Source organism: Leopardus geoffroyi, chromosome B1, assembly GCF_018350155.1.
Source record: "Leopardus geoffroyi isolate Oge1 chromosome B1, O.geoffroyi_Oge1_pat1.0, whole genome shotgun sequence".
Lineage (NCBI taxonomy): Eukaryota > Metazoa > Chordata > Mammalia > Carnivora > Felidae > Leopardus > Leopardus geoffroyi.
In genome coordinates this window covers 36021130-36046605 of record NC_059327.1, presented here as the reverse complement: position 1 = coordinate 36046605, position 25476 = coordinate 36021130, and the positions used below count along the sequence as shown (strand labels likewise).

General features: G+C 43.9%; 1 protein-coding gene across 1 annotated transcript; it reads left to right on the top strand.

Annotated features, from left to right (window-relative positions):
• The first annotated feature begins 5280 nt into the window (after window positions 1-5280).
• Window positions 5281-5624, top strand: LOC123587918 (60S ribosomal protein L39-like). The gene has a single exon (XM_045458012.1). The coding sequence runs from the start codon at window positions 5334-5336 to the stop codon at window positions 5487-5489; it is 156 nt and encodes a 51-aa protein (XP_045313968.1). The 5' UTR covers window positions 5281-5333; the 3' UTR covers window positions 5490-5624.
• Window positions 5625-25476: the final 19852 nt, after the last annotated feature.

The following is a 25476-nucleotide window of genomic DNA, read 5'->3' as shown; positions in this document are numbered from 1 at the left end:
CATTGCCTTAATAAGGAGCATTGGAATTGTAATTTATGTGCTTCTGACTCTAGGTGCTGAAAGATCTTGGAAAAGGAAGAAATCTGGATAACCCATAACAACCAGAGAATAATTTATGGAGGAGAACATATGGGAAGTGCAGTTTGAAAGATAAGTAAGCATTTTAGAGGATAGAAGGAAGAGTTTATCATTCATGAACCAGCATGAGCAGAAGCACAAAGGCAGGGACCTGACAGGGATAGAGGGCATGAGGAGATCTATGCACTGGAATGGTGGCTAAGTGTTAGGATACACTCATTCATTGCCATCCTTTTATTCATTAATAACTATTTATTGAGCACCTATTATGTAGCAGGCACTATTCTTAAAGAGGATTCAGTAGTGAACAAAAAGATCCCCGCTGTCATTGAGCCTCCATCTAATAAGAAAGAAAGAAAAACCAAATAAATATGTAATATCAGATGGTAATAAAACTTATGAAAAAATAAAGGAGGATTAAGGTTTCCAGTCAACTAAGAAAGACCATTATCCACTTCCCTAAAATATTCAAAATACTGACAAAATATATAATGCACTGACTTTTAAGATACTGTACATCAGTCAACAATGGACAGTGATTCCTAAAAGACAAGAAACAAAGTGCACCCTACAGTAGTCCCTACTTTGAGTTTCCAGATCAAGGCACAAGGAAGGGGAACCAAGATGGAACACAGAAGATTCCTTTAGTGAGAAGACAGAAGTTGAGAGTCCAGACAGAACAAAGAATTTAGAGCTCCCAGGGCAGAATAAAAGAGGAGACAGATGTACACAGAGATAACCCTGAAGATCAGGAGAAGGGTCCCACTAAGTAGTCAGCTAAGTGCTAATAAGCACCTGTATAGAAAATATCCAAGCCCAGGGAAAGAATCACCCAAAAGGACTAGAAGGAGAGGTACCCAGTATTCACATAGGGCCAGAAACAGTATTTGTTCCCACTAGCCATACTGTAAAACTTCATAATTCTAGGATTTTGCCTCAAGAGCGGGGAATAATAATAAACCCTAGACTGAGCACTGATTTGGTCTCACCTAGCAAATCTTAACCACAAGACCCAAAAGGCCAAACCATTTCCAGTTTCATCACAAACTATTTCATCACAGACCAAAATTCAAGAATACTTATATGAAAATAAAAATATCCAGAACCCAACAAGGAAAAATTCACAATGGCTGGTATCTAATCAAAATTACCAGGCATATAAAGAAACAGGAACATACAATCCATGATGATAAAGAGTAATCAGTTGAAACCAACTCAAAATTGACACAGACATTAGAATTAGTAGACAAGCTGGGGCGCCTGGGTGGCTCAGTCAGTTGAGCGTCCGACTTCGGCTCGGGTCATGATCTCACGGTCCGTGGGTTCAAGCCCCGCGTCGGGCTCTGTGCTGACAGCTCAGAGCCTGGAGTCTGCTTCAGATTCTGTGTCTCCCTCTCTCTCTGACCGTCCCCCATTCATGCTCTGTCTCTCTCTGTCTCAAAAATGAATAAACATTAAAAAAATTAAAAAAAAAGAATTAGTAGACAAGGATATTAAATAGTTATTATAACTATAATTCAAAAGCTAAGTAGAGACATAAAAGATACAAAAGTTGGACTCATAGAGATGAAAACTACAATATGTTAAATAAAATTTAATGATATAAGATTAGTAGTACATTAAACATTGCAGAAGAAGACATCAGTATACTTTGAAAGATACCAGTAGAAACTATTCAAAATGAAACTCAGAGAGAAAGAGAATTTTTTAAAATAAACTCACCATTGGTAGGGTGTAGAACAATTTGAAGTGACCTCCTGTATGTGTAATCAGAGTCAGAGGAGGAGAGGGAGAAAGGGAAGACAGAAAACTACTTGAATATTGGCTGTAATATTTTCAAATTTGATAAAAACTATAAACCCATAGATTCAAGAATCTCAATAAAGGCCAAGTGCAAGCAACATGAAGAAAGCTACAGATTGCACATCATAATCAAATCAAACCAGTGATAAATAGAAAATCTTAAAAGCAGTCAGAGGAAAAAAGATATGTTGTAGACAGAGGAATAAGAATACTATGACAGCAGATATCTCATCAATAACAATGCATGCCAGAAAGCAATGAAACAGCATCTTTAAGTTACTGAAAGAAAAAGTTGTCTGCCTAAAATTCTGTAGTAGCAAACATATCTTTAAAAACCAAAGTAATGACTTTTGAGACATACAAAAACTGGAAGATTTCATCACCACCAGTAAACCTGGAGTATAAGAAATGTTAAAATCCTACAAGAAGATGGAAAACGATACAAGATGAAAAAATAGATCTATAGAAAGGAATGAATAACCCTAATATGGTAAATTCATAGGTAAATATACACGATTCCTTTCTTATTATTTAAATATCTTTTAAAATAATTAGTTACACAAAAATAATCACAATGTATGTAGGGTTTATAACATATAGAAGTAAAATATGTGGCGACAACAACACAGAAGATGTTAGGAGAGAAATAGAAGTATGCTGTTGTAAATTTCTCATATTATACACTCGATAGTAGACTGTTAAATATGTATATTATAAGCTCTAAAGCAACTACTAAAATAACAAAACAAAGAGCTATAATCATCTTACATATGAAATAATAAAAATAATCCAAAAAGAGATAGAAAATAAGAAGATGAGAACAACGAATGTGGAACAAATAGAAAACAATTAGCAAGACAATAGATTTAAACATAACTATATTAATAATCACATTAAGTGTAAATGGTCTACATACTCCACATAAAAAGAATTGATTGTTAAATTTGGAGGAAAAAAAAATCAAGACCCAACTGTATGCTGTCTGTAAGAAACACAGTTTAAATATAAAAGCACCAAATATGTTAAAAGCCAAAGGATGGAAAAGTATGTACCACACTAACCAAAAGAAAGGTACAGTAGCTGTAGTAATACTAGACAAAGTATATTACAGAGTAAAGAATATAATCAGAGGTAAAGAATGTCATTTCATAATGATAGAATAGTCAATTCATCCATATCACAAAACAATCCCCCAAAAGGTAATGCATCTAGTAATAAAGTTTCAAAGTACATGAAACAAAAACGATAAAACTATAAGGAGACCATTTTAGTGAAGAACTTCAATAAAGACAGGAAATCAATAAAGACATAGAAGATTTAAGTAATGGTATCCATCAACATGACCCAATTGATATTTATAGAAAACTCCACCCACAAAAGTAGAATACACATTCCTTTCAGGTGCACACAAAACATATCCTAAGATAGACTATATACTGGGCCATAAATTTAAAGTCTTAATAAATTAGAAAGAATTTGTCATACAAAGTAAATTCTCTGACCACAATGGAACTAAACTAGAAATAAATAACATGAAGTTCTCTGGGAAGTTTCTCAATACTTACTAACATACTTCTAAGCAACCCATAAGTCAAAGTATAAATCAAAATGAAAAATAGTATTTTGAACTGAATGAAAATGACAAAAACAGAACAAACTTGCAAGATGGTACTAAAACACTACTTTGGGGAAATTTAGCACCAAACCCCTGTTTTGAAAAGAAGAAAGGTCTCAAAACCTCAGTTCACATATTAAGAAACTAAAAAAAGGAGACCAAACTAAACTCAAAATAAGTAGAAGAAAGGAAATAAAGATCAGAGCAAAAATCAATGAAATAGAAAACAGGAAAGCAATATAGAAAAATCAATGAAACAAAAAACTGTTTCTTGCAAACATAAATAAAATTGATGAGTTTCTAGTGTTTTCAGGAAAAAAGAAGAAAAAAAATACCAGTATTAGGAATAACAGAGGCAACATCACTGCAGATATTTAAAGGATAATAATGGAATATTATTTTTTAAAAAAATTTATGCCTATAAACTAGACAACAACTTAAATGAAATGGACACATTTCTTGAAAATCACAAACTACCAATGTTCATTCAAGAATGTGATGACTTGAAGGGGCGCCTGGGTGACGCAGTCGGTTAAGCGTCCGACTTCAGCCAGGTCACGATCTCGCGGTCCGTGAGTTCGAGCCCCACGTCAGGCTCTGGGCTGATGGCTCAGAGCCTGGAGCCTGTTTCCGATTCTGTGTCTCCCTCTCTCTCTGCCTCTCCCCCATTCATGCTCTGTCTCTCTCTGTCCCAAAAATAAATAAACGTTGGAAAAAAAAAATTAAAAAAAAAAAAAAAAGAATGTGATGACTTGAATAACCTTATATCTATTAAACAAATTTCTTCCTACAAAGAAATTTCCAGGCTCAGATGGTTTCAATGACAAGTTCTACCAAAATTTTAAGGAAGAAATAATATTAATTCTATACAAACTTTCCCATAAAACTGAAGGTGAGGAATACTTCCCAATTCATTATCTGAGATCAGCGTTATCCTGATCCCAAAACCAGACATAATATTACAAAAAAACCAAAGACCAATATCCCAACAACTGTATATCCATGTGCAAGAAATAAACTCCAATTCATACTTTGACACAATTTACAAAAATTAATTCAAAATGGATCACGTGCCTAAATATAAAACTAAAAAACTCCTAAAAGAAAATATAGAAGAAACCCATTGTGACTTCATTAGGGAAAGATCTCTTTGCTCCAACACCAAAGCATGACCCATAAAGGAACAAACTGAAAAATTGGACTTCATCAACATTCAACATTTCTGATCTTTGAGAGACATTTTTAAGAGAACACAATGACATGTCACAAACTGGGAGAAAATTATATTTTTAGATTATTTTTTTAAGTAGGGTTCACACCCAACATGGGGCCCAATGTGGGGCCCAACATGGGGCTTCAACTCACAACCCTGAGATCAAGACCTGAGCAGAGATCAAGAGTTGGATGCTTGTGATGCTAAGTGAAATAAGCCATACAGAGAAAGACAGATACCATATGGTTTCACTCTTATGTGGATCCTGAGAAACTTAACAGAAACCCATGGGGGAAGGGAAGGAAAAAAAAAAAAAAGAGGTTAGAGTGGGAGAGAGCCAAAGCATAAGAGACTGTTAAAAACTGAGAACAAACTGAGGGTTGATGGGGGGTGGGAGGGAGGGGAGGGTGGGTGATGGGTATTGAGGAGGGCACCTTTTGGGATGAGCACTGGGTGTTGTATGGAAACCAATTTGACAATAAATTTCATATATTAAAAAAAAAAAAGAGTTGGATGCTTAACTGACTGAGCCACCCAGGCATCCCTATATGTAATTTAAAAACATACCTCCAGATCTCTCTTTTTCTCTGCCATTATGATGTGTGCGATTGACTGTTCCTCATCATGTTTTCTCATGAGACTTTTAGAATCAAGGGATTCCTGGCCAAGAGACAAAAGCAGAATCGGCCCATTTCCCAGTGGATTCAGATGAAAACTGGTAATAAAATCAGGTACAACTCCAAGAGGAGGCATTGGAAAAGAACCAAGCAGGGTCTGTAAGGGATTACACATGAGATGACACACATATTTATGCTGCATGAAGGTCACATGCTCATATCCTATCACTCTGTAAACATCATTACTACCTGAACAGTAGACATGTTTCATTGGGGAAATGATTTTTCTCTGTTACTATGCTTCTGCACCAGTAGGTTAGTTCAGTAATAAATATGTGAGACCTTAAAAAAAAATACATCCAGAAAATATAAAGAACTCTCAAATTCAATAATAAAAGATAGACAACCAAATAAAATAATGAATCTTGAGCACACCCCAGGGTGATCCCTAATAAGTCATATCCTTGTATAAATGCCTCCCCTGAGTACAAGTAGAACCTATGACTTGTTTTTAACCAATAGATTATGGCAAAGGTGATGAGATGTCACTCCCCTGATTACCTTATGTTACATAAAACTCCATTTTGGCAGACAGAAGAGAGACAAATTCACCTACTGGCTTCCTGAAGAAGCAAAAAGCCATGTTTTGAACTGCCTCAGAGAGAGCCACATGGCAAGGAACTGCAGGGAGCCTCTAGAGGTAAGAGTAGACTCCAGATGAGACAGCTAGTAATAACCTGGGGCCCCAGTCATAAAGCTGCAAGGAAATGAGTCCTGCCAACAACCTGATAAACCGGGATGTAGATTCTCCTGTAATCAAGCCACCAGATGAGAAATCAGCCAGAAAGACACCATGTTTGCAGCCTGGGGAGATCCTCAACAGAGGACTCAGCTAAACTGTGCCCAGACTCCTTACCCACAGAATTCATGAGATAATAAGTATGTACTTTTTGTTATGCAGCACCAGAATACTAATACAATGGACAAAAGTTTTGAAGAGACACTTCACCAAATATGATATATGGGTGGCAAATAAGTACATGAAAAAAAATGCTACATATAATTAGTAATTAGGGAGCTCTAAATCACAACCACAATGAAATAATACTGCATACCTTTTAGAATTGCTAAAAGTTGTGTCAAGGATAGGGAGAACCAACACTCACATACACTCCTGGTTGATTTGTACAATGGTATAGTAATTCAGAAAGCAGTTTAACAGTTGCTTGAAAATTAAACATACATCTACCTTACAACCCAGTCATTACTCTCCAGGGTATTTACCCAAGAGAAAGGAAAGCATATGTTCACCCAAAGCCTTGTACATGAATGTTCACAATACTTTTATGTGTAGTAGCTGCAAACTAGAAATACCCCATGCAGCAATTGGTGAATGGATCAATACACAATGGAATACTACTCAATAATAAAAAGGAATAAACGATTGATACTCACTATAACATGGATGAATCTCAAAATAATTATGCTGAGTGAGAGATGCCAGACAAATAAAGAATGTGTACTATATTATTCCATTTATATTAAATTCTAGAATGCAAACTAACCTATAGTGACAGAAGCCAGATCAGTAATTGCTTGAATGCGGGGGAGAAGCAGGAAGAAATTACAAAGCAGCACAAGTAGACATTTGGGAGTAATGGAAGGATAAGTCATCTTGATTGTGCTGATGGTTTCACTGATGATTACATATGTCAAAACTTACCAAAATGGTGCAATTTAAATATGCATGATTTATTGTGTGCCAATTATACCTCAATAAAGCTGTTAAAATTTTAAAATAAAAAGAATTGGGGGAGAATGACAAAGGTGTATTTAGATAGGATGTGTGGAAGTCTCTCTGCGGAGGTGCCATTTGTGTAGAGGCCTGAAAGAAGTAAGGGGATGAGTATCATGAGTGTCTGGGGAGAAAAGCATTCCAAGAGGAGGGAACAGCAGGTACAAAGGCTCTGGGTGGGACTCTGCTTGGCACATCAGAGTGTAATGTGGCTGGGACAGTGAGCAAAGGGCAAAGGTGAGGTCAAAGTGGTAGGGAAGGACTAGATCATGTAGAGCTTATTCTGAGAGAGATGGGAATGTACTGGATTGTTTTGCACTGATTTATGACATAATCTGACATGTTTTAAAATTATCATTCAGAACCACAACTATCATTCTCAACTGTAAGGAGGAAGGGCAGAAGCAGGGAGACAGGAGGGTGAACTACTGCACTAGTTAGGTAAGAGATCATGGTGACATTGCTGCAGGAAGGTTGTGGTGGAGGTGGGGAACAGGGGTTGGAGGCAGGATTATTTCAGCGATAGGTCTGCCCATTCCAGTGATATGCTTGATATAGAGAGTGAGAGGAAGAGGGAGGTCAGAGATTATTCTAAGGTGTTTTGTCTGAACATTTGGAAAAATTAACTTGCCCATTACTAAAATGGGGAAGTCTAAAAGGCCAGTTTCTAAGATGTGTTCAGGTTAGGATGTGTTAAGTTTGAGGTGTCTATTACACAACCAAGTGGCAATATTGAGCAAGCTGGCTAGATGTGTCTGTGATCAGGGCAGAGAGGTCAGAGCAAGACCCGGGATATAAATCTGAGGTGCAACATTGAGTAAAGGTGTGAGAACTGAGCACTGGGCATTAGAAGGCAGGAGCAAGAGGTCAGGAAGGAGAGGGAAAACCAGCAAAAAGGACCATTAACAAACAGTAAGTGTGAGCCAAGGGAGGAAAGTGTTTCAAGAAACACTGTGATTTAACTGTAAAGAATGCTGCTAACAGGTCAACATGAGGACTCTGCATTGACCACTGAATTTAGCAGTAGGCCACATTGGCAGGAGCTATTTCAGAGAGGTGGTAGAAGCAAAGGTTTGATCTGAATGGCCTCACAGGAGAATCAGAGGCTAGGAAGTGGAAGCAGCAAGTTACCAGAGAGTTTCACTGTCAAAACAGGCAGAGAAATTGAAGAGTAGCTGAAGAGGTATGTGTGGGTCACGGGAGGGTTTGTTTTTTTTTTTTTAAGATTGAAGATATTATTATAACATGTTTGTATTCTGATGGGAACACTGGTAGAGTGTAGAGAGGTAAAAATTAATGATGTAGGAGAGGGAGGGGGAGGGACAATTGCAGAAAAAGTCCTTGAGCTGTGGGAGCAGTAAGAGATAAAGATGAGGCGGTGAGAAGAATCTAGTTGTGGCGGGCTTTTGCCCAAATTTACCACTCCGGATCCAGGGCCAGGCAGGAACGTCAAATTGATGAGTGTCTGTGATACCCCAGGAGCCTCCTAGTTATTCTCCTGAACCACCCTGGGAGGTGTATAGCCTCACTGTACACCAACTGAGGCCAGAGGGGTGTGATGGCCTGCTGTATTACCCACAGCAACCCCAGTGACACTAAGACTGCAGGAGGTTATCCTGGGAACAAGGATGCCCGCTTGCCCCCTACACCTCCCAACTTTCTCATCATGGTGATATCCAAACACTGAATCTGCCCTTGGGCAGGCCAAGACTGTGCAAAACAGTTATATTCTCCCCATTTGTGCTGCCCTTCAACTACACAGTGCAATGTGGACCACTGGTTTTCTCACCACCCTGTTTCCCCACAAATATAAAATCATGGAACACTAAAGTAAAACAAGACCTCAGAGATCACCCAGTTCACCTCTCATTTCCATAAAAGGAAACTGAGGCACAAGATTACATAGGCCCATGCTCAAAGGCAAGCAGAGCAAACTGTCATCTCATTGCCCATGAGCTGTCAAACATCATTTCCCCGCCTTGTCCCTAGAGATGTGAGTGCATACGCCCATGTGTACAAAATCGATTTGAACATGCAAATTGGCTACATCCAATTTCATCCAACTGTCCTCGAAATTTAAGAGCTCTGCTGACATGCACAGAGCCAAGAGTAAATTGTCCCCCTGAGAGAAATAGTCTTGGAAAGGGCCTTGGGTGTCCCTGTCCAAGGTGCTAGGAAAGCAGAGGCCGTGAGAAAGAAGCTTGAGTCTGCCAGGTCCTCTCCTTGTGAAAGGAGAGAAGAACAGAGGCTAGAGTTTGGGGTGGAGGCAAATAAAGGAGTCCCCTGAAATCCCTCTGACTTAGAAATGTATTGACACCTTCCCCTAGGACTCCCACTGGGGTTGTGTTCTGATGTAAACGAATGTTATTCCAGAGATACAGGATGACAGTGCTGAACATCCCTGCCTGCCATGGGTTCACTTAGAAAGATAGTGGAGGAAACAAAGTTTAAAATGGCACTGTGACTCTCAAGAAGACTCAATGACATTCTCTGAGTGCCAGGGAACAGGGCATCAGTTGCCCTATGACCTGACCTTCTGACTTGACAAATGGATTCATCCAAAAGTAGATAAATCAAACTCCACAGATAGATTAAAGCAGTGGTTTTCAACCACTCTTTTAGAAGCAGAAATACTGTCTGATTCAGAAAACAGTAAACACAAAGCTACTGTGCTTGAAGCAGGAGTGGAAGCCTCACAGCCTGACCTTGGCTGATGCCAGACCTCAGAGGCACTTCTGTAGGATTTTTAGAAAAAGACTTGAAACATCACTAGATTAAGTTAACTAACAAAAGTTCTGTAAATCTCTGCCCCGTCTCATTTGTTGGCAGGTAAATAGCCCGGCCCAGTCTGAGTCTGTAACAAACCACATGACTACTCCCCCATAAACACCTCATGAGTAATGAGGCCCCTGACCCTTGTTGCAAAAATCCTTGGTCACTGACAGACCTGAATCGTACCACGTTTTTTTTTTACCACACCCTGCTCTTTTCTGCATTCTTCTTGCAGCTTCTGAATGACCATTATGAGCTGGCTCCATCTCTAGTCTCCACCCCACCCTGGCATATGCCTGGGGATGACCTCATGCCTCTGCATGAACAGACCTTCAGGCACCTCTCTGTAAACAGATGCTGTCAGTGGCCTGCCCAGATTCCTATTTTGGTGGCATCCTGCAGCAAGCACATATACCTCTCTGTGAGAGCTTTTTTTCAGTCTGCAAATCCCCAAGGCAGTCCAAAAATGCTGAGCCAATGTGCCCATGAGAAGCCATCAGCCAATAATTCTTGGAAAAGATAACTCTGAGGAATGCCCTAATCTGTTTCTAAGTTTCCAAGTGGAATTGAGCCCATGTTCCCACAATAGTAACTTGCACAATAACGCACCCTTTCCAGCTTTCTTCCCTTCCCTGTACCACTTCCCCACTCCCCTACCAGGGCTTCCAAAGATCAACTCCCAAATAAACTATATGCATTCATACCTTTGGCTCAGGTAATGCTTCTAAGGGAACCCAACTGAAGATATTTAATGCTGGAATGGAGGTAGAAAAAAGACCTTCAGCATGAGGTTCTGGAATACAATAACATACCAGCCAAATGATAATGAGGACCCCATTGCTGATAATAAGTGGAAAGGTGACAACACTGGTATGCTTTAGCATCACAATTGCTAAAACTCTGTGTTGAGATGAACTGAGGTGGAATGCAGATGAAAGGGAAGGCACTGACTTATACAAAAGGTCTAGCACAGTGCTACTCAAAGTACAATCCATAGGCCAATGTTAGTTCATGAACTGTTTGATACCAGCCTCTGACAAGTACAGAAATTGAGAAGAAGCATATGGAAACTTTTATAGTAAACTGGCGAAGATATTTTATGTCTTGTTGAACTTAATAATTTTAAAAATTATTATTGCATCATGAATGTCTTTCTTATTTAATTTTTCTAGTAATTCATCAGTCCACAGAATATTTTCATTTACTTTTAGAGAGTTGGGGAGAGGCACAGAGAGAGAGAGAGAGAGAGAGAGAGAGAGAGAGAGGATCTTAAGCAGGCTCCATGTTTGGCACAGAGCCCTGGACATGGGGCTCAATCCCACAACCCTGGAATCATGACCTGAGTCAAAATCAAGAGTCAGACATTCAACTGACTGAGACACCCAGGCACCCCCACAAAATATTTTTTAACGATTCCTCACCAATAGATGGTCTAAGAAGTACTGGTCTAGGCTTAAAAACTAGGGGGGTGAGGATAATTATAGCAATTGTGGAGTTGGTTAACTGTTGTTAACTGCCACCAAAGCTCTGAAGAAAAAATATAACAGGCTCAGCTCAAGTAACAATCAACTTAAAAGCCAGAAGGCTTCCAGGGCCATGTTAAAGAGGTCTCATCTCCAGTGACTGAGAGACGGACTGAGCTGAAAATCAAGCTTAAAACCTGATTGTAAGAGTGGCAGACTTACAAAGACGATTGGATTCACAGTCCCAGCATGCCTTCAATGCTAACAGCAGAAACCCAGTAAATGAATGGGACTCAAAGACCCACCATGAGGACATTTGGGTTCATAACCTTGAAATCCCACATTCCCTGAATCTCTGGGCCAGCAGAAATACCCCTTCGCCCCACAAAGGAGACAGGCTTTCATTTGTCTAGATCTATGCAAAAGCCTCACCATTGCTAATGGCTTGCAAAATGATACTTATCCTCTTCAAAGGGAATCTGCACCTTCCATCATTGTTTCTACACAAATATCTAAAACCAACCCCCAGCATGACTTGACTAGGGAATCGTGTCACTTCTTAAAGAATAAAATAGATTATTCAGCAAAAAAGTAATTCAGCCTGTTGGCTGCAAGCCCAACAGGAACGTGAAGAATATGCCTCGGAATGGAACTTGAGAGTGCCACAGTGGCTGGGTGGAATACAAGGCTGGGTGTGGACAGTTTATTGATAGGAGAGCACTTTCCCATGACTCAGGATTTAGTACCCTGGCAAGGACATCCAAAGCCAGTTCTAACACACTGTTGGCATGGCTCCTTGAAGCTTGGAAACAATAAGAGTATATGTAGTGGAAATGCCAGAACTGCCTTGGCAGAGTATTGAAAAAGAGAACGAAAGGCCCAGAGAGGTACCCTTGTTGGAATGAATTCACTATGTTAGACCAGAGAACACACTAACTGACTATGTTCCCCAGAAGATCCCAGAGGACATTCCCTTCACTAAAGCAATAAAATATTGGGGCACTTTGATCAGAAGTTCAGTGGTAGCTATTGCCAGAGGCCAGGGAACAAAGTGGGGGAAGCTGCCATGGCTCCCAAATGTCAACACAGCTAAGATTTTGTAATAACCAGGACTAAGTCAAAAGCAATGTGAATGCAATTACATGATAGGAAGCAAGGTTGGAATGACAACCAGAGGGAAGCCTTGACCTGTTGGGATCTGTTGCAATGACTAATAATCCATGATGTTTCCAGGGGTGAGATAGATGCTCTCTACCAACAAAGTTATTGCTTGACTTATGTAACCAAAAATTATCAAGAGGAGTGAACAGAATGTTGATGTCAGCCACCACAATGAAAAATTATAATCCCCTATCCAGTTTTCAGACCTGAGCTAGTTCTTGAACCCAGAGACCATCAGTGGAAAAAGAGGACAGATCCCCAAAAGATCATGAAAATGCCATTAAAAATATACACAGTAGCAATATTTCCATTCCTCTCCTAAAATAACTTTGGGGCACTTAATAGAAAACTGTATGCTAGGTAAGAGAGAATTCCCAGAAAATTCAAAGGCTTTTGGATACATGTCTTAGTGTATTGATACTGATACCAAGGGACACAGAGTGGAAGCATACAGATGCCACATAGTAAATGGACTCCTGGATGATGTCCATTTCACAGTGGGTCCAGAGGTTTTCAGCTTCACTCTGTGATCATTTTCCAGGTCTCTGAGCATATGATCCAGGTTATTACACCTCCCTATTGGCAGAACTCTCACACTGCCTCCCTAACCTATGTAGTAGAGTCATTACAGTAGGAAAGCCTTAAGTGAAATTCTTCTCCTGACACATACACACATACATACATACATACATACATACATACATACATACCCACACACATACTCAAATATATCACACATTCACACATACACAGAGACACACACATACATACACACTGGACCAAGAGAGTAAAACTGAAGCAATACTGCATCTTAGATGGAATGCTAGAGACTAGTGTCACCTCCAAAGACTTAAATGATACAAGACAGTGGTCCCATCATATCTCCCATTTAATTCATCAGCAAAATCAGATTGATCATGGAACAGGAAAATGGACTACTATAAATGTAACCAAGTGGTAGCCTCAGTTGTAACTCTTTTTGCCAGGTATTTTTAGTAGAACAGATCCACATGGCCTCTGACACTTAGTATGTGGTTCTCAAACTGGTGAATACATTCTTTTCAATCCCCTTCAAGGAGGATCAGGACAAATTTGCACTCCCCTGGAATGCATAGCTTACATTTTAATGGTCTTGCCCAGATCTATTTAACTTTTCTGTTCTCTGTCACTGTATAGTTAAAGGAACCTTGATTTTCTGACCATGCCACAGAGCATCAGACTGACCCATTATACGGGTACATAATCATAACAGGTCTGGTGAACAGGAAGTGGCAAGTAGTCAGAAGCCCAGCTAAGACATGTGCACCAGAGGTGGAGGTAAGTCCTGCAAAGACCCAGAGGCCTGCCACATCAATAACTTTGTAAAGATCCAGTGGTCTGGGGTATATTAGGATATTTCCTCCAAAGTAAAGGAGAATTCATTGGACCTTGAGCATCTACCTTTAAGAGAGAGGCCCTTACTGGGGCACCTGGATGGCTCAGTTGGTTGAGTGTCTGACTTTGGCCCAGGCCATGATCCTGCACTTTGTGGGTTCAAGTCCCACTTCAGGCTCTGTGCTGACAGCTCAGAGCCTGGAGCCTGCTTCAGATTTTGTGTCTCCCTCCCTCTCTGCCCCTCCCCCACTCTGTCTCTCTATCTCCCAAAAATAAATAAACATTAAAAAAGAGAGAGAGAGAGAGAGAGGCCCTTACTTGGCACCATATGACCTGGAAGATTCCATGATGTTAGCAATATCCAGAGTAGATAACAATGTAGTTTGGAGTTTCTGGCAAGATTAAGCAGGAGAGTCACAGAACAAAACTCTAGGATTCTAGAGCCAGGATGTGCTATCTGCAGCAAAAATCTTCTCAACATTAAAAAAGCAGCTTCAAACTTGCTATTGGGCTCTAGCAGGGACTGAGCATCTGACCTGACCATGAGACATCAAGGAACCATGATATCAGAGCTGTCCATCATGATCTGGGTGTTTTCAGATCTACCAAGTCATAATGGAAATGACACATCAGGGAGCAGGCCCAAACAGGTCCAGGGGCAAAAACAGCTGACCCAGATCTTATGTCACCCACTTCTGTTGCACCAATGTGTTTCCTTCAGCTCACAGTTCTAAGTAGTTCCCATTATCAGCTGACAGAAAAGGAAAACCCTGCGCCTGGTTCATAGATAAACTATCTCCATATACTGGTGTGAGCCAAAATGGACTGTCTCCCAACAGCCTGGAAAAGAGGGGGCCCTGAAAGTCAGCAGTAAAGGGAAATCCTCCCAGTGGAGAAGGCCTCAACTACTCTCAACTGATCACCAACCTGATGTGGTGGGAGAAGGGGCCTGCAGCTATGGTGTTCACACATTCCTGGGCAGTGGTGAATGGTTTAAAGCTAGTTATGATCAGGGGTCTGAAAATATCAAGATTGGAAGATGGGGACAAAGTGTACAGATTTTTCTCAATGCCCACCACAGAAGATACATTGCACAACCAAATGGACAGGATTCTGAGATTAGTTAGCTTCTGCCCTTGACCCTCATGCCTGATCCTGAGCTTCAACGTGGTGCCATCCCCAAGGAAACCAAACAGCTTCATCATAGCTTGTCACTTATTTCAAATTCATTCACCCAGAAAGATATTTTTTGTTCTTATTGCACTGACACATATATTAGGAATGGCTTTCCTCTTTTTGGCCCACAGTATCTTGGTCACTATACAAGGACTCCCATAGTGTCTAATTTACTGTTAAGGGATCCTGCATAATATCACCTTGGGCCAAAGTCTCACTTTGTAGTGTGAAGTGCCTTGATGGGCGCATGAGCATAGGACCCAGCAGTGCTACCATATGCCCATCACTCAGAAACTGCTGATCTGATGGAGCATTGAAAAGGCCTCATGAAGTTTTGGCTAAGCACCAGGTTGGTAATAACACCCACAGGTGTTGGACGTGAAGTCAAGATGCACCATACTATTTTAACCAATGGCTAATTTATGGTGTTGTGGCCCCAGAAGTAAAATACATGGGTCTGAAAACCAAGGACTGGCAGGAGAAGTGGCCCTTCTCACCATCCTGTAAGATGGGCATCCTGACCCTGCAACTTTAGGATCTGATGCATCTGGACCCAGGGTGGGGGACAACTTCAGAAAATAAAGTAATGGTTCCTCCAGCCCTAAAATAAAGACTGCAGCTTATTTGGGTTTCCTCATGCCAGTATACCAGCAAGCACAGAAAGAAGTTATCAAACTGGCAGGGGAGATTGACCCTGGTTATCATAAGAAGTAAGGACTTTTGCTACATATGGGGGCAGAAAGCAATATGTCTGCAACTCAGGCAATTCACCAGAGGTGCTTCTTGATAATCACAAATGGACAATTGTGGCAGCCAATGGCCTGACAAAGTCCTAGTGCCCAGGGTCTCATCTTCTCGGGGATAACAGCTTGGTCTATCCCACCAGGCAAGCCAAGAGGAGCAGAAATGCTGGCTGAGGAGAAGGAAGAATTGGTGGTAGAAGTGCAATATGATGAAAATCAAGTCAGCCTCCGTACCAACTATAGCAGCAAAAATTTCAGTTTGTCTCACTAACCTTCTAATTTTTTTTTCCAGAAATTGTAATCCGTTACCATTTGGAAGAAGCAGTGAGGACATAGCAAACTGAAGCATGAGTGGATCAGAGTGGTACGAGGGGTGAACCACAGCAGATGCAGTCCCTGCCCCTAGACCCTAAACACTGCTGCTCCAGACCATGCCCATGGCACCCCACTGTACTTGCAGCCCTCCCCCCAGACATGCCCAGACTGCTGAGGAATCAATGCACCCAGAAGCAGCAGCAGCCAGTACCGGAGTGTTGGAGGTGTTGGAAGATGTGTACTCAATTTTCTCACCCTTCAGGTGGGATAAGTCTCCAACATGTTCCATACTATTCCCCAGAGCTCCCCAATGGGACTGAGTTTCAGTTTCCCACAGATGTCATCTGCCTACCAGCTCTTCCCTGTCCTGCCTCCTTTCCCCACTCCCCTGTTAGTGCTACTTGAGATTTCCTCCTAAATAAATAACTTGCACTCAAATTTTTTGGCTCAGTTTGCTTTGGGAGAAACTAAACCTAAAACATTCCCAGGTGACTCCAGTTTCAATCTCCTTCCTGGACTCTTCCTGTCAGGACTCCACATGTTTAGCCCAAGTTCCAATCTCCCTCATAGACAACCTCATCTGCCCCTGGAGAAAGCAACTTCTGGGTTTCTCTCTTTTTAGGTCATTTTGCAGACCCCACAGCAATCAAGTCTCCCTGTCCTCAGGAGGGAAGCCTTCTGAATCACTGCTGTGTCAGGTCAAGCTTGCTCAGGAGGCCCAGGAAGCCTGGGGTGGCCAACACTCTGCACGTTGCTTGAGTCTAGCTAGGTCTGTGAATTCCTTGGACAAAAGCATGCTATAGGGGAGAGCATGACCTCAGAGATGCCCTTTTGGCTGTGCTCTCTTCCTGCAACTCAATTCCCCACTGGGATCTGGGTGGTCTCCTGCTCATCCTCAAAACCAGCAGCATCCATCAGGCCAGTCACTATCTCCTCATGAGAGCCTCCTGATAGCTTATCTCTTCAAAAGCACTCACCATTCCTTTAGGGGAAGGGACCAGGGTGACAAAACTGCAACTGGGAAATTTCAGGCACCATGACACTGGGTTGGGTTGATTTTCTGAACTTGCAGAACCTTCTCAGTGTCCCTGAGATCACACCATGTAGAGAGCCATTGATTCCCCTATGCGTATAGCATGTGAGAGAATCTTTGTGAACTGTTGGCTCCTGGGCTCCAACAATGGAAGAAGAGAATTCTACCCTAAATCCCAGCGTCTGAGGAAGGGGAACAAGAGAGGCCCTAAAGTAAGTGGAGGACAGAAGAGAGGCATCCAAGGGAATGAAATGAAATAGGAGGCAGGACAGAAGGGGCTCAGGGGAAGAGGAGTATGGGAGAGAAACCACACACTCGATCCCAGACAAACAAAACACACATATACACACAAAGAGAAACATCAGCAGAGACCACAAATGAAATTTAAAGTTGTTATGGCAACCGGAACAGGTGGGTGGGCACTTGTGCCTACTGAATTTACAAAATTAAAGTAAGCACTGCATTTGCTAACTAATTAAATAATGCCTTCCAAATATTTCTAATCTCCCAGCCATCAGGCATGGAGGAGGACAGAGAATGCAGAGAGTTGGAACTCCTATTTATCCACTTGGGGGTCTAGAGAATGGCCTCACTAAGGTGGCTCTGGTGGAGGACAGGAAGGGGCTTTGGGGAGCAGGGGTGGAGGGGCATGAGGGGCATGACCTAATAGGTCAAAGCCAGCTCCTGCAGAGGGCAGACAGAACTCTCACTTGGAGCCTCCCAGAAGAAAGATGGTAAAAGGCAGGGCCAGCCCAGCAGTGTGTGTCCTTGGCCTAGGTCATTCTGTCATCCCCTCCCACCCACCCCCACCCAGGACTACAACAGGAAGAGGCTGGGTTATGTGGGGTCCCAGGAGATTTGCAGACCAGAGCCAAAGCCCTCTGAAACACTGTGAAGCTCAAAGACACCAGTCAAATAAGGCAGCTGGCTGGAGAAGAACATTTTTCTTTCAGCATAGGGGGTGGGTTGGGTTTATTTAAGAAAAGAGAAAAAGAAATCTCTACTAGGAATCAGATGCGCCATCTTAGCTGATCTTCCCTGGGGAAATAAATTACACATAACACTGTACACAAACACAGCTCCAAACACAAACCCAGCTGGCAGCACGGTGCTGCTTCTCTCCCTGGGGAAATAAATTCCAGTGTCTATATATCTCTATCTATAGATACATACACAGAAAAGGTCACACCATGTCTCCTTCAGTGCTCCTTTCACTTGAAATTAAACAATAATTGTTTCAGTGTTTAGTCTCCAGCGAAGGACTAGAGCCCATGGATTGGAAATCGCCCATGAGGTAGCTCACATAAATGCGAGCAAATGCGAGCCTTCTTGTTATGCCCATGGGCAAAGTATGCCCTGGTGTGGGACACCAGGATGCAGATATATGTGTGAGGCCCCGCCTGATGCAGCAGGTCAACCAGGGCCTGGGGCTGCTCTGAATTTCTCCTGCGGAGGTGGCCATGGCGGGTGTTCCCAGGAAAGAACAGGTCCCCTGCTTTCTTTCCACTGCTACAACTGACCCAGCTTGCCATTTTAAGTCCCACGGACTTGAAAAGCTTTGGACACAGAAATAGCCACATTTTACAGGTGAAAAACTAAAGCCTGGAACTGGTTAGAGAGATTAATGGAAGCTCTGTGAGTGCAGCAGTTTTGTGTCTTAGTTAGGTTCACTGTTAACAGTGCCTGGCACATAAGGAAGGAGGGAAGGAGGGAAATGGCATCCTGTCTCCCTGTCCATTGTACCATCTAGTAAAGCATAGGTTTTCACTGCGGTGGGCACCAGGGTGTGGTGGCACTCTGCCAGGTGCAGTGATGGTAACAAGGTTGTGCTCAGACTGGAGCTAGAAGGGTGGTCTTGGTGGAACCAGCACCATGTGGCATGATTCCATCCAATCTGGGAGCTCTTTGCTCACCAACCCCCTCCCGCCCCCACTCACAGAACCCTCTGTGTGAGCTTCCCGGACCCCTCCCTTCTCGTACTCTTCCTGCACTCTGGCCCAGATACATTTACACCTCATTGCAGACTATGGGTTCACTATTTGTTGGTGTGCATCTGCACCCGTACATCTCATCTCTCCGGCAAGAGTGCAAGCGTATGCCTGGGGTGGAGCTGTGTGCACCCAAGATGATTAAAAAACGCTGGACAGGTTTTCTGAAGGATAAGAGTCAGACCCCAGGATGAGCTCAAGGAAACACCAATTCTGGTTCTGCGGTGGGTGTCCCCTTTGACGCCTTAAACAGCTTCAGGCACATCCAGATAGACTCATGCTTTCAAAACTCCCAGTCATTTCTGCTTCAGCTCAGGAAGTCCCCCAGGCTAACTTTCTCCATAAAAGTCTACCCTCTCTGAAACTTCTCTGCCTGGCTGTAAGCTTTCCCCAACACCCCACTTCTCTGCTCACAAAGCTCTGTTTGAATCTGGCTCCAGGCAGTGCACCTTGTTCAGATGTGGGAATCCATTGTGATGAGGCTTCCAGTGCTTGCTCCCATGACTCCAAAAGCTTACACTTGGGGCAAGAGCATCAATGTCTTGGAATTGGAATTCCAGCTTGTCTTGCAATGTGGGATTCAGTCCAGCGAGGACTAGAGCCCCCAGCTCCTGTGGCCTCAGGGGGAGAAAGAGAAAAGGCCCCCAGGACAAAGGTTCCTCAGAACTGGTAAACTGAAAAGGCAGCCAAGCCCTTAGAGCCTGGGCCCAAACTGAGAGGCCCCTTACAGGCCCCCGTGAACAAATGCATGGCCCTGCTGGCTGCAGCCCTCTTTGTCAGAACAGGCCTGAGTGGTGTGGACCAGCCAGCATCCTGGCAGGGCAGGGGGTGGAGGGGAGACTGCCTGTGCCCTTTCACTGACACAGTTGTTCTAGTAAAACTAGGCCTGTCCTTCCCGATCAGCTTCTGGGCTGTGAGTCCACAGGCAAGGGGAAAGGGAGAGGTCAAGACACAGGAGGAGATGTCACTTCCCATCGAGGTCTAGCACCACGAGCAGGCAGAGGGGCTGCCTGTGACTCGCTCTGAACTCTGTCATCATCACCTCCCTTCCCTGCAAGCCTCATCTGGGGCATGAGGCCGAGGAGGTCTGTGAAGCCGGCGGGACAGCAGCCTAGCAGCTGAGCACTGGCTATCAGGCCTGGGCCAAGTCCAAGGCTGCACCTCATGATGGAACCAGAGAAGACCCAAGTGGTGGTCCACTAATCCCATCAATTTGGGACATCATCTTTGTGTCAGGTGCTGCACCAGGCTCCAGGATTACAGAGAAGAATGACAAGTGACCCAGGCCCTGCCCTCGTGGAGCTCACACTCTGCAAACAGGTGATGGCAATTCTGTCTCATGAATGCTTGGATGTGGAAGGAGAGAGTGCTATGGGAGCCACGGGGAGAGGGCAGAGGAATGTAGGCTACTGGGACAGTACTCCCAGACCAGGGGGAGCAGTTAGGCCCTCAGAAACACAGTATGGGGGTTCCAGGTGTGAGCTTGTGGGTAAGACACGCCTAGGTTGAAACTCTTGCTCTACATTAGCTGTGTGATTCTGGGTGAGTAACTGAGCTTCTCTGTGCCTCAGTTGCCTTCTGTAAATGGAGATACAGAAGATAAAACTATCTGTCTCATAGGCTTGTTGTAAGAATCAAACGAGAAAAGGAATCTACTAAAGCAACCAGCACAGAGTAAGCTGTCAGTTCACATTTTACCATTGTTTTTGTTAATAATACTATTTCTGATAAGAACAATGTCATGGTGGGTGTTGCTCTGGCTATTGCTGTAACCGATGACATCTGCCCAGCAGCAACCTGGTTACTGCAGGCTTGGGCAGCCTTGGGCAAGGTAGTAGGAGGGAGGTGGGGGAATAGGCAAGGCATCTCACTCCAGAGAGCTTGCAGCACTAGAAAAGTTACCTCAACTGGTCCTTTGGCACAATATGAGAGTTCAGTCACCAGGGATGCAAGATCAGAGTCAGATTAGCCAGGAGGGAATATCTGTTAGCCAGGAAGCTAACAACTTAACACACTCCCACCCCATGATTAGAATTAGTCTTGGAGCCTGGATACATTGCCCTGCAGGAGAGCCAAGACAGCCCAACCAAGGGAGAAGAAAGGGCCCGGAGCAAGGCCCCCAAGGGGAAAGCAGGCACTCCGTAGGTTAGACCTAGGGACAGGCGGTGATAGGCTTCTAGACAGCAGCTATGGACCACAGTTTTGGTAGCAACAATCCATTCTTCAGCTCTTAACCTTACTACCAGTTTGGAGCAATTACAGAATCTGATTAATGCCCTGGATCTTCTCTCCTTGGTTAAGTGCCCATGTATATTTTATATGAAAGCTCAAGGGCTGAAGGACTCTTATGAGCTCATGAACACTGAAATAAGAGCCTCTCCAGGCACAGTCCATTGGCAGTCAGGGGACACTCACAAAAATGCTCACCTGTAGCGTCAGTAATGAGAATGGAAATCTCTCCTGGACCCTGGCACACCATGTCTCCCAGTGTTCTCAAGAGAGACATCAAGACAGCAGACACTGTTCAAAGTTCCACTGAGATGCAAATGACGCTCTTGCTATTGAAGAAGTGGCCTACAGTCCATGTCCATTCAGTGTTCTACCCCCATTTATGGAATCTTTCAAGTGTGCCAGGCCCGCAGTAGGCACCACAAGGCATACGAGATGAGGTGGACCCTTGAGGATCTCATGACTCCTGGAGAGGAGACAAACAGGAAGACAACTCACCCCAAAGTAGGGCACAGAACTGTGGGAACAGCACAGCACAGGTTCCACGGGAGAAGGGGATGAGGAGTGAACTTGGTGATATCAGAAGTGAACTAAGGGGGACTTCCTGGAGAGGGCCTTGATGTCTGAACCAGATTCCCAAGGACAGAGAAAACATGCTGTTGAAGGTATCACAGCAGAGTGGCCAGAATCACTATAGGGTTTTGCAAAGAGATGACATAATAACCACATTTTCTAATTTCTGTATTTGGTGCTTTGCAATCCTAGTGCCTCACTGACACTGGAGGGACTGTCCCTCCCAAGGCTAGCAAACAAACCAGTCCATGGTCCACACCCCCCAACCTCCTCCTTTATTGGGCCCTTACACTCCACTCCAGCCTCTATTCCCTGCCCTAATCACCCCAGGGTCAGCTACCAGATGACTTGGGATGGCCCCTCTGCCCCAGAGCCTGCTGAAATTATTCAAACCAGCCAGTCCTAACCCTGTTCACCCTGCCTCATCAACTTTTTTTCACACCTTTTCCCCTTGCTCCTTCTGCCTCCTAACAGACATTGGTGCTCCCCCGTGTGACCCCCGCAACACGGTATGCATTGCCACCTCCTGTTTCTAGGGATCTGAGAGGATAAACTTCTTCCTTCATGACAGTAATTTCTGTGTCTGTATGTCTCACCATACCTGATTCAAACAAATCCCAAGTACCCTTAAAACATGGGGTTGCCTCCCTGAGGGGAGGGCACACTGGCTGGGCTCTATTCCTAGGAATCAATGAATGATGGAAAGATGCAGAGATTTTTCTCATGGAACAAACTAAGCACATAAAGAGGACACTATGAGAAAGACAGGCCTAGACCTGCCAACAATCAGTATGGAATAAGATAGTGCTCTGAAGATCTACCAGAGCTCTTCAAGCTGCATGACTTCACCAAGTTTATGGACCCTTGTAACAGAGATCTGAAGAGGAAGCCCTCTGGGTCTATTTAAAGACAGCCAAGAAGGCTAAAGGGCTCACTCTACTTAGGAATCTTCATAGAAGGAAATGCCATCACTCCCTCAGGGTGAGAACCAGTCCCTGGATGCCTATGATGATGTCTGGCATCAGGAGCTGCCTGTGTCTGTTAACCTAGTGAGCATGTGAAGGGGAATCCCAGCACATGTGGGGAGGGAGTTGCATAGGAGAATAGAAAAGCACAGACTCAATCCCTGGGGCCTGTGAGGAAGCGAGGGTTTTACCACTTTTCCTGGCAGGAGGCCCAGTGTGTTTGGTGTGAAATCCCTGTGGACCCCAGTGACAGGCTGTGGGGAAGACTGGCAGAGGAAAGGGGGTGCTGAGTGGAGAGAGGCAGCAGGAAGAATTTGGCATCTACCAGTGCCAGACATGACCCACAGGGGCTACAATGAGGAAAGGAATGGCCCTGTCCCCCCAGCCTTCCGTAGCAGCCAAAACAGACTTGAAGGACAATCCCATGAGGTCAGCAGATGGAATCAAGACAGCCGCAGGGCAAAGGCCAGAACACTGAGCCAGTCATGCTTCCCTAGGGTCAAAGCCACAGTGCTGTTCCCTTCTACCCCAACCCCACAGACAGGAAGAATGGGCCCTTTTGAGCTCACCGGCTAGAGGTCACAGGGGCACCTCTTCCAAGGCCCTCTTCATGTGTGGGGGTTGGCCCAAGGACTTCCTGCTACCCAGGAATAGGCTGGCTCAACAGAGCCTATTGTTTGGGGTGGGAGCAGGGCTGGAGACCCCGGGGAGCACTCAAGGGCTGGCATTTTGATCCCCTTCACCCCGAGCTAGTGATTGCAGCCTCACTGGGGCAGTGTTCTGGAACAGCCTCATGGGGTTCTAACAGCAGGGTTCCTCCACTGGCAGCCAGAGGACACCCACATAAACACTAACCTGTGGTGTCAGTAATGAGAACAAAAATGTGTTGCTGGGTCCCCACACTCCATGTCTTCTGCCATGCTCTCATTTTAGATTCTCCATGTCATGGGATGTAGGTGTCCAGTCTGGAGCTGCGGGGCTGTCCCACACCAGGCTCCAAACCTGGTACTCTGTCACTATTTGCATTCTTGCTTCTGAGTCAGTGCCCTCCCCAAACTCCTTCCTGTTTTGACCCTACCTAACCCCAACCGTCTACTCCCTGTCTACCAACCTCTAGTTCAAAGCCATTCCCCTGCTGCTGGCCTCCCAAGTCACACAGGATTTTGACTTAGCTGTGCCTTTGACCTCTTCTCAGTAGAGTGCTGTATGTCCTATTTACACAGAACAATCTTTCTTTCCATCTTTTGTCCCAATTTTAATATTAATAGCTTCCCCTTTCATACTCAGAAGCATACCCTTTTGGAAGATAAATTATATGGCCAGCCAGCCTCCCTCATGGTGCCCTCACCTTCTCCTACTCACTTCTGCCTACAATGGCTTTGAAAACTCAGGTCTAGGTAGCACCCCCTTCCTGGTCATGTGTGGCACTCCCATACACCCCACCATGCCTGGAGGGTGGGAACCAGATGGTAGGTGTTATCCCATTGAGCAAATGAGGACAATGACATCAGAGAGAGCATGACCTGCCCAAATCACTGGCTTTATTAGCCACAGAACTCAACTATGTCAGGGCTCTATGCCAGGTTCCTCACTAAACCACATCATCTGCATGACCACAGTGCCCACCACAATCTGGGCTACCCACCTGAAACCTAACCTTTCCTATGTGTCATTGTCCTTGATTTGTTTCATGTGTAATGGGTATGTTACCCCAAACCATAAAGTCATGGAGCTCAGGACCTTCTCCTTTTCTCAGGCCGGGTACAGAGGACATGTTCAAGAAATACTTGCAGAATCAGTTCAAATGTGGCTGAGTCCTGTAGCTTTATGAGGCTCCCCCAGAAGACTGGCAAGCCTTATTCAACACCAGTGAGATAGCAGTGGCTACTGTGGACAGTGCTTTCTGAACCACATTTCAGCTCTTTTGCCATGTCCTGTCTAAGCTTCCCGGGCCAAGGCCATGTGTGGAGAGGATTCCTCTCACCCCCGCAAAAGGACCAAGAGCCCATCACAGAGCCATTCCTCCAAGGAGATGGATTCCATGGGCAGGGGTATGCCAGTACCTCAGAGCAAAGTCCACAGCCCCCATTCCAAATGTATGCTAGGTCCCAAACCCAGGCCAAGATTGGACTGCTGGTTTCTACTTTGGGGGACAGCCTCTTGGGACCTTACCCTCTCTCTCCACCCCACCATAATTTATACAAAAGTACCTGAGGCACTGAAACCATCTGTGGCCCTCCCAGATTTCCCTGCTTGATCCCCACTGGGTATGTGGCCTTGGAAACCCTCTTCCCTTCTCTAGCCTTAGCTTCCTCATCTGTAAAATGAGAAGGATGAACTAAACCAGCACTGCCCCATAGAAATGTGATGTGAGCTATGTATGAAATTTTAAATTTTCTAGTAGCCACATTAAAAAAGTGAAAAGAAATGTGTGAAATTAAGTTTAATAATTTATATCATTGAATGTAATATGTGTAACATATTATCATTACAACATACAATGAATTTAAAAGTTTTTAATGGGATCATTCTACATTCTTTTTTTCATACTGACTCTGAAACC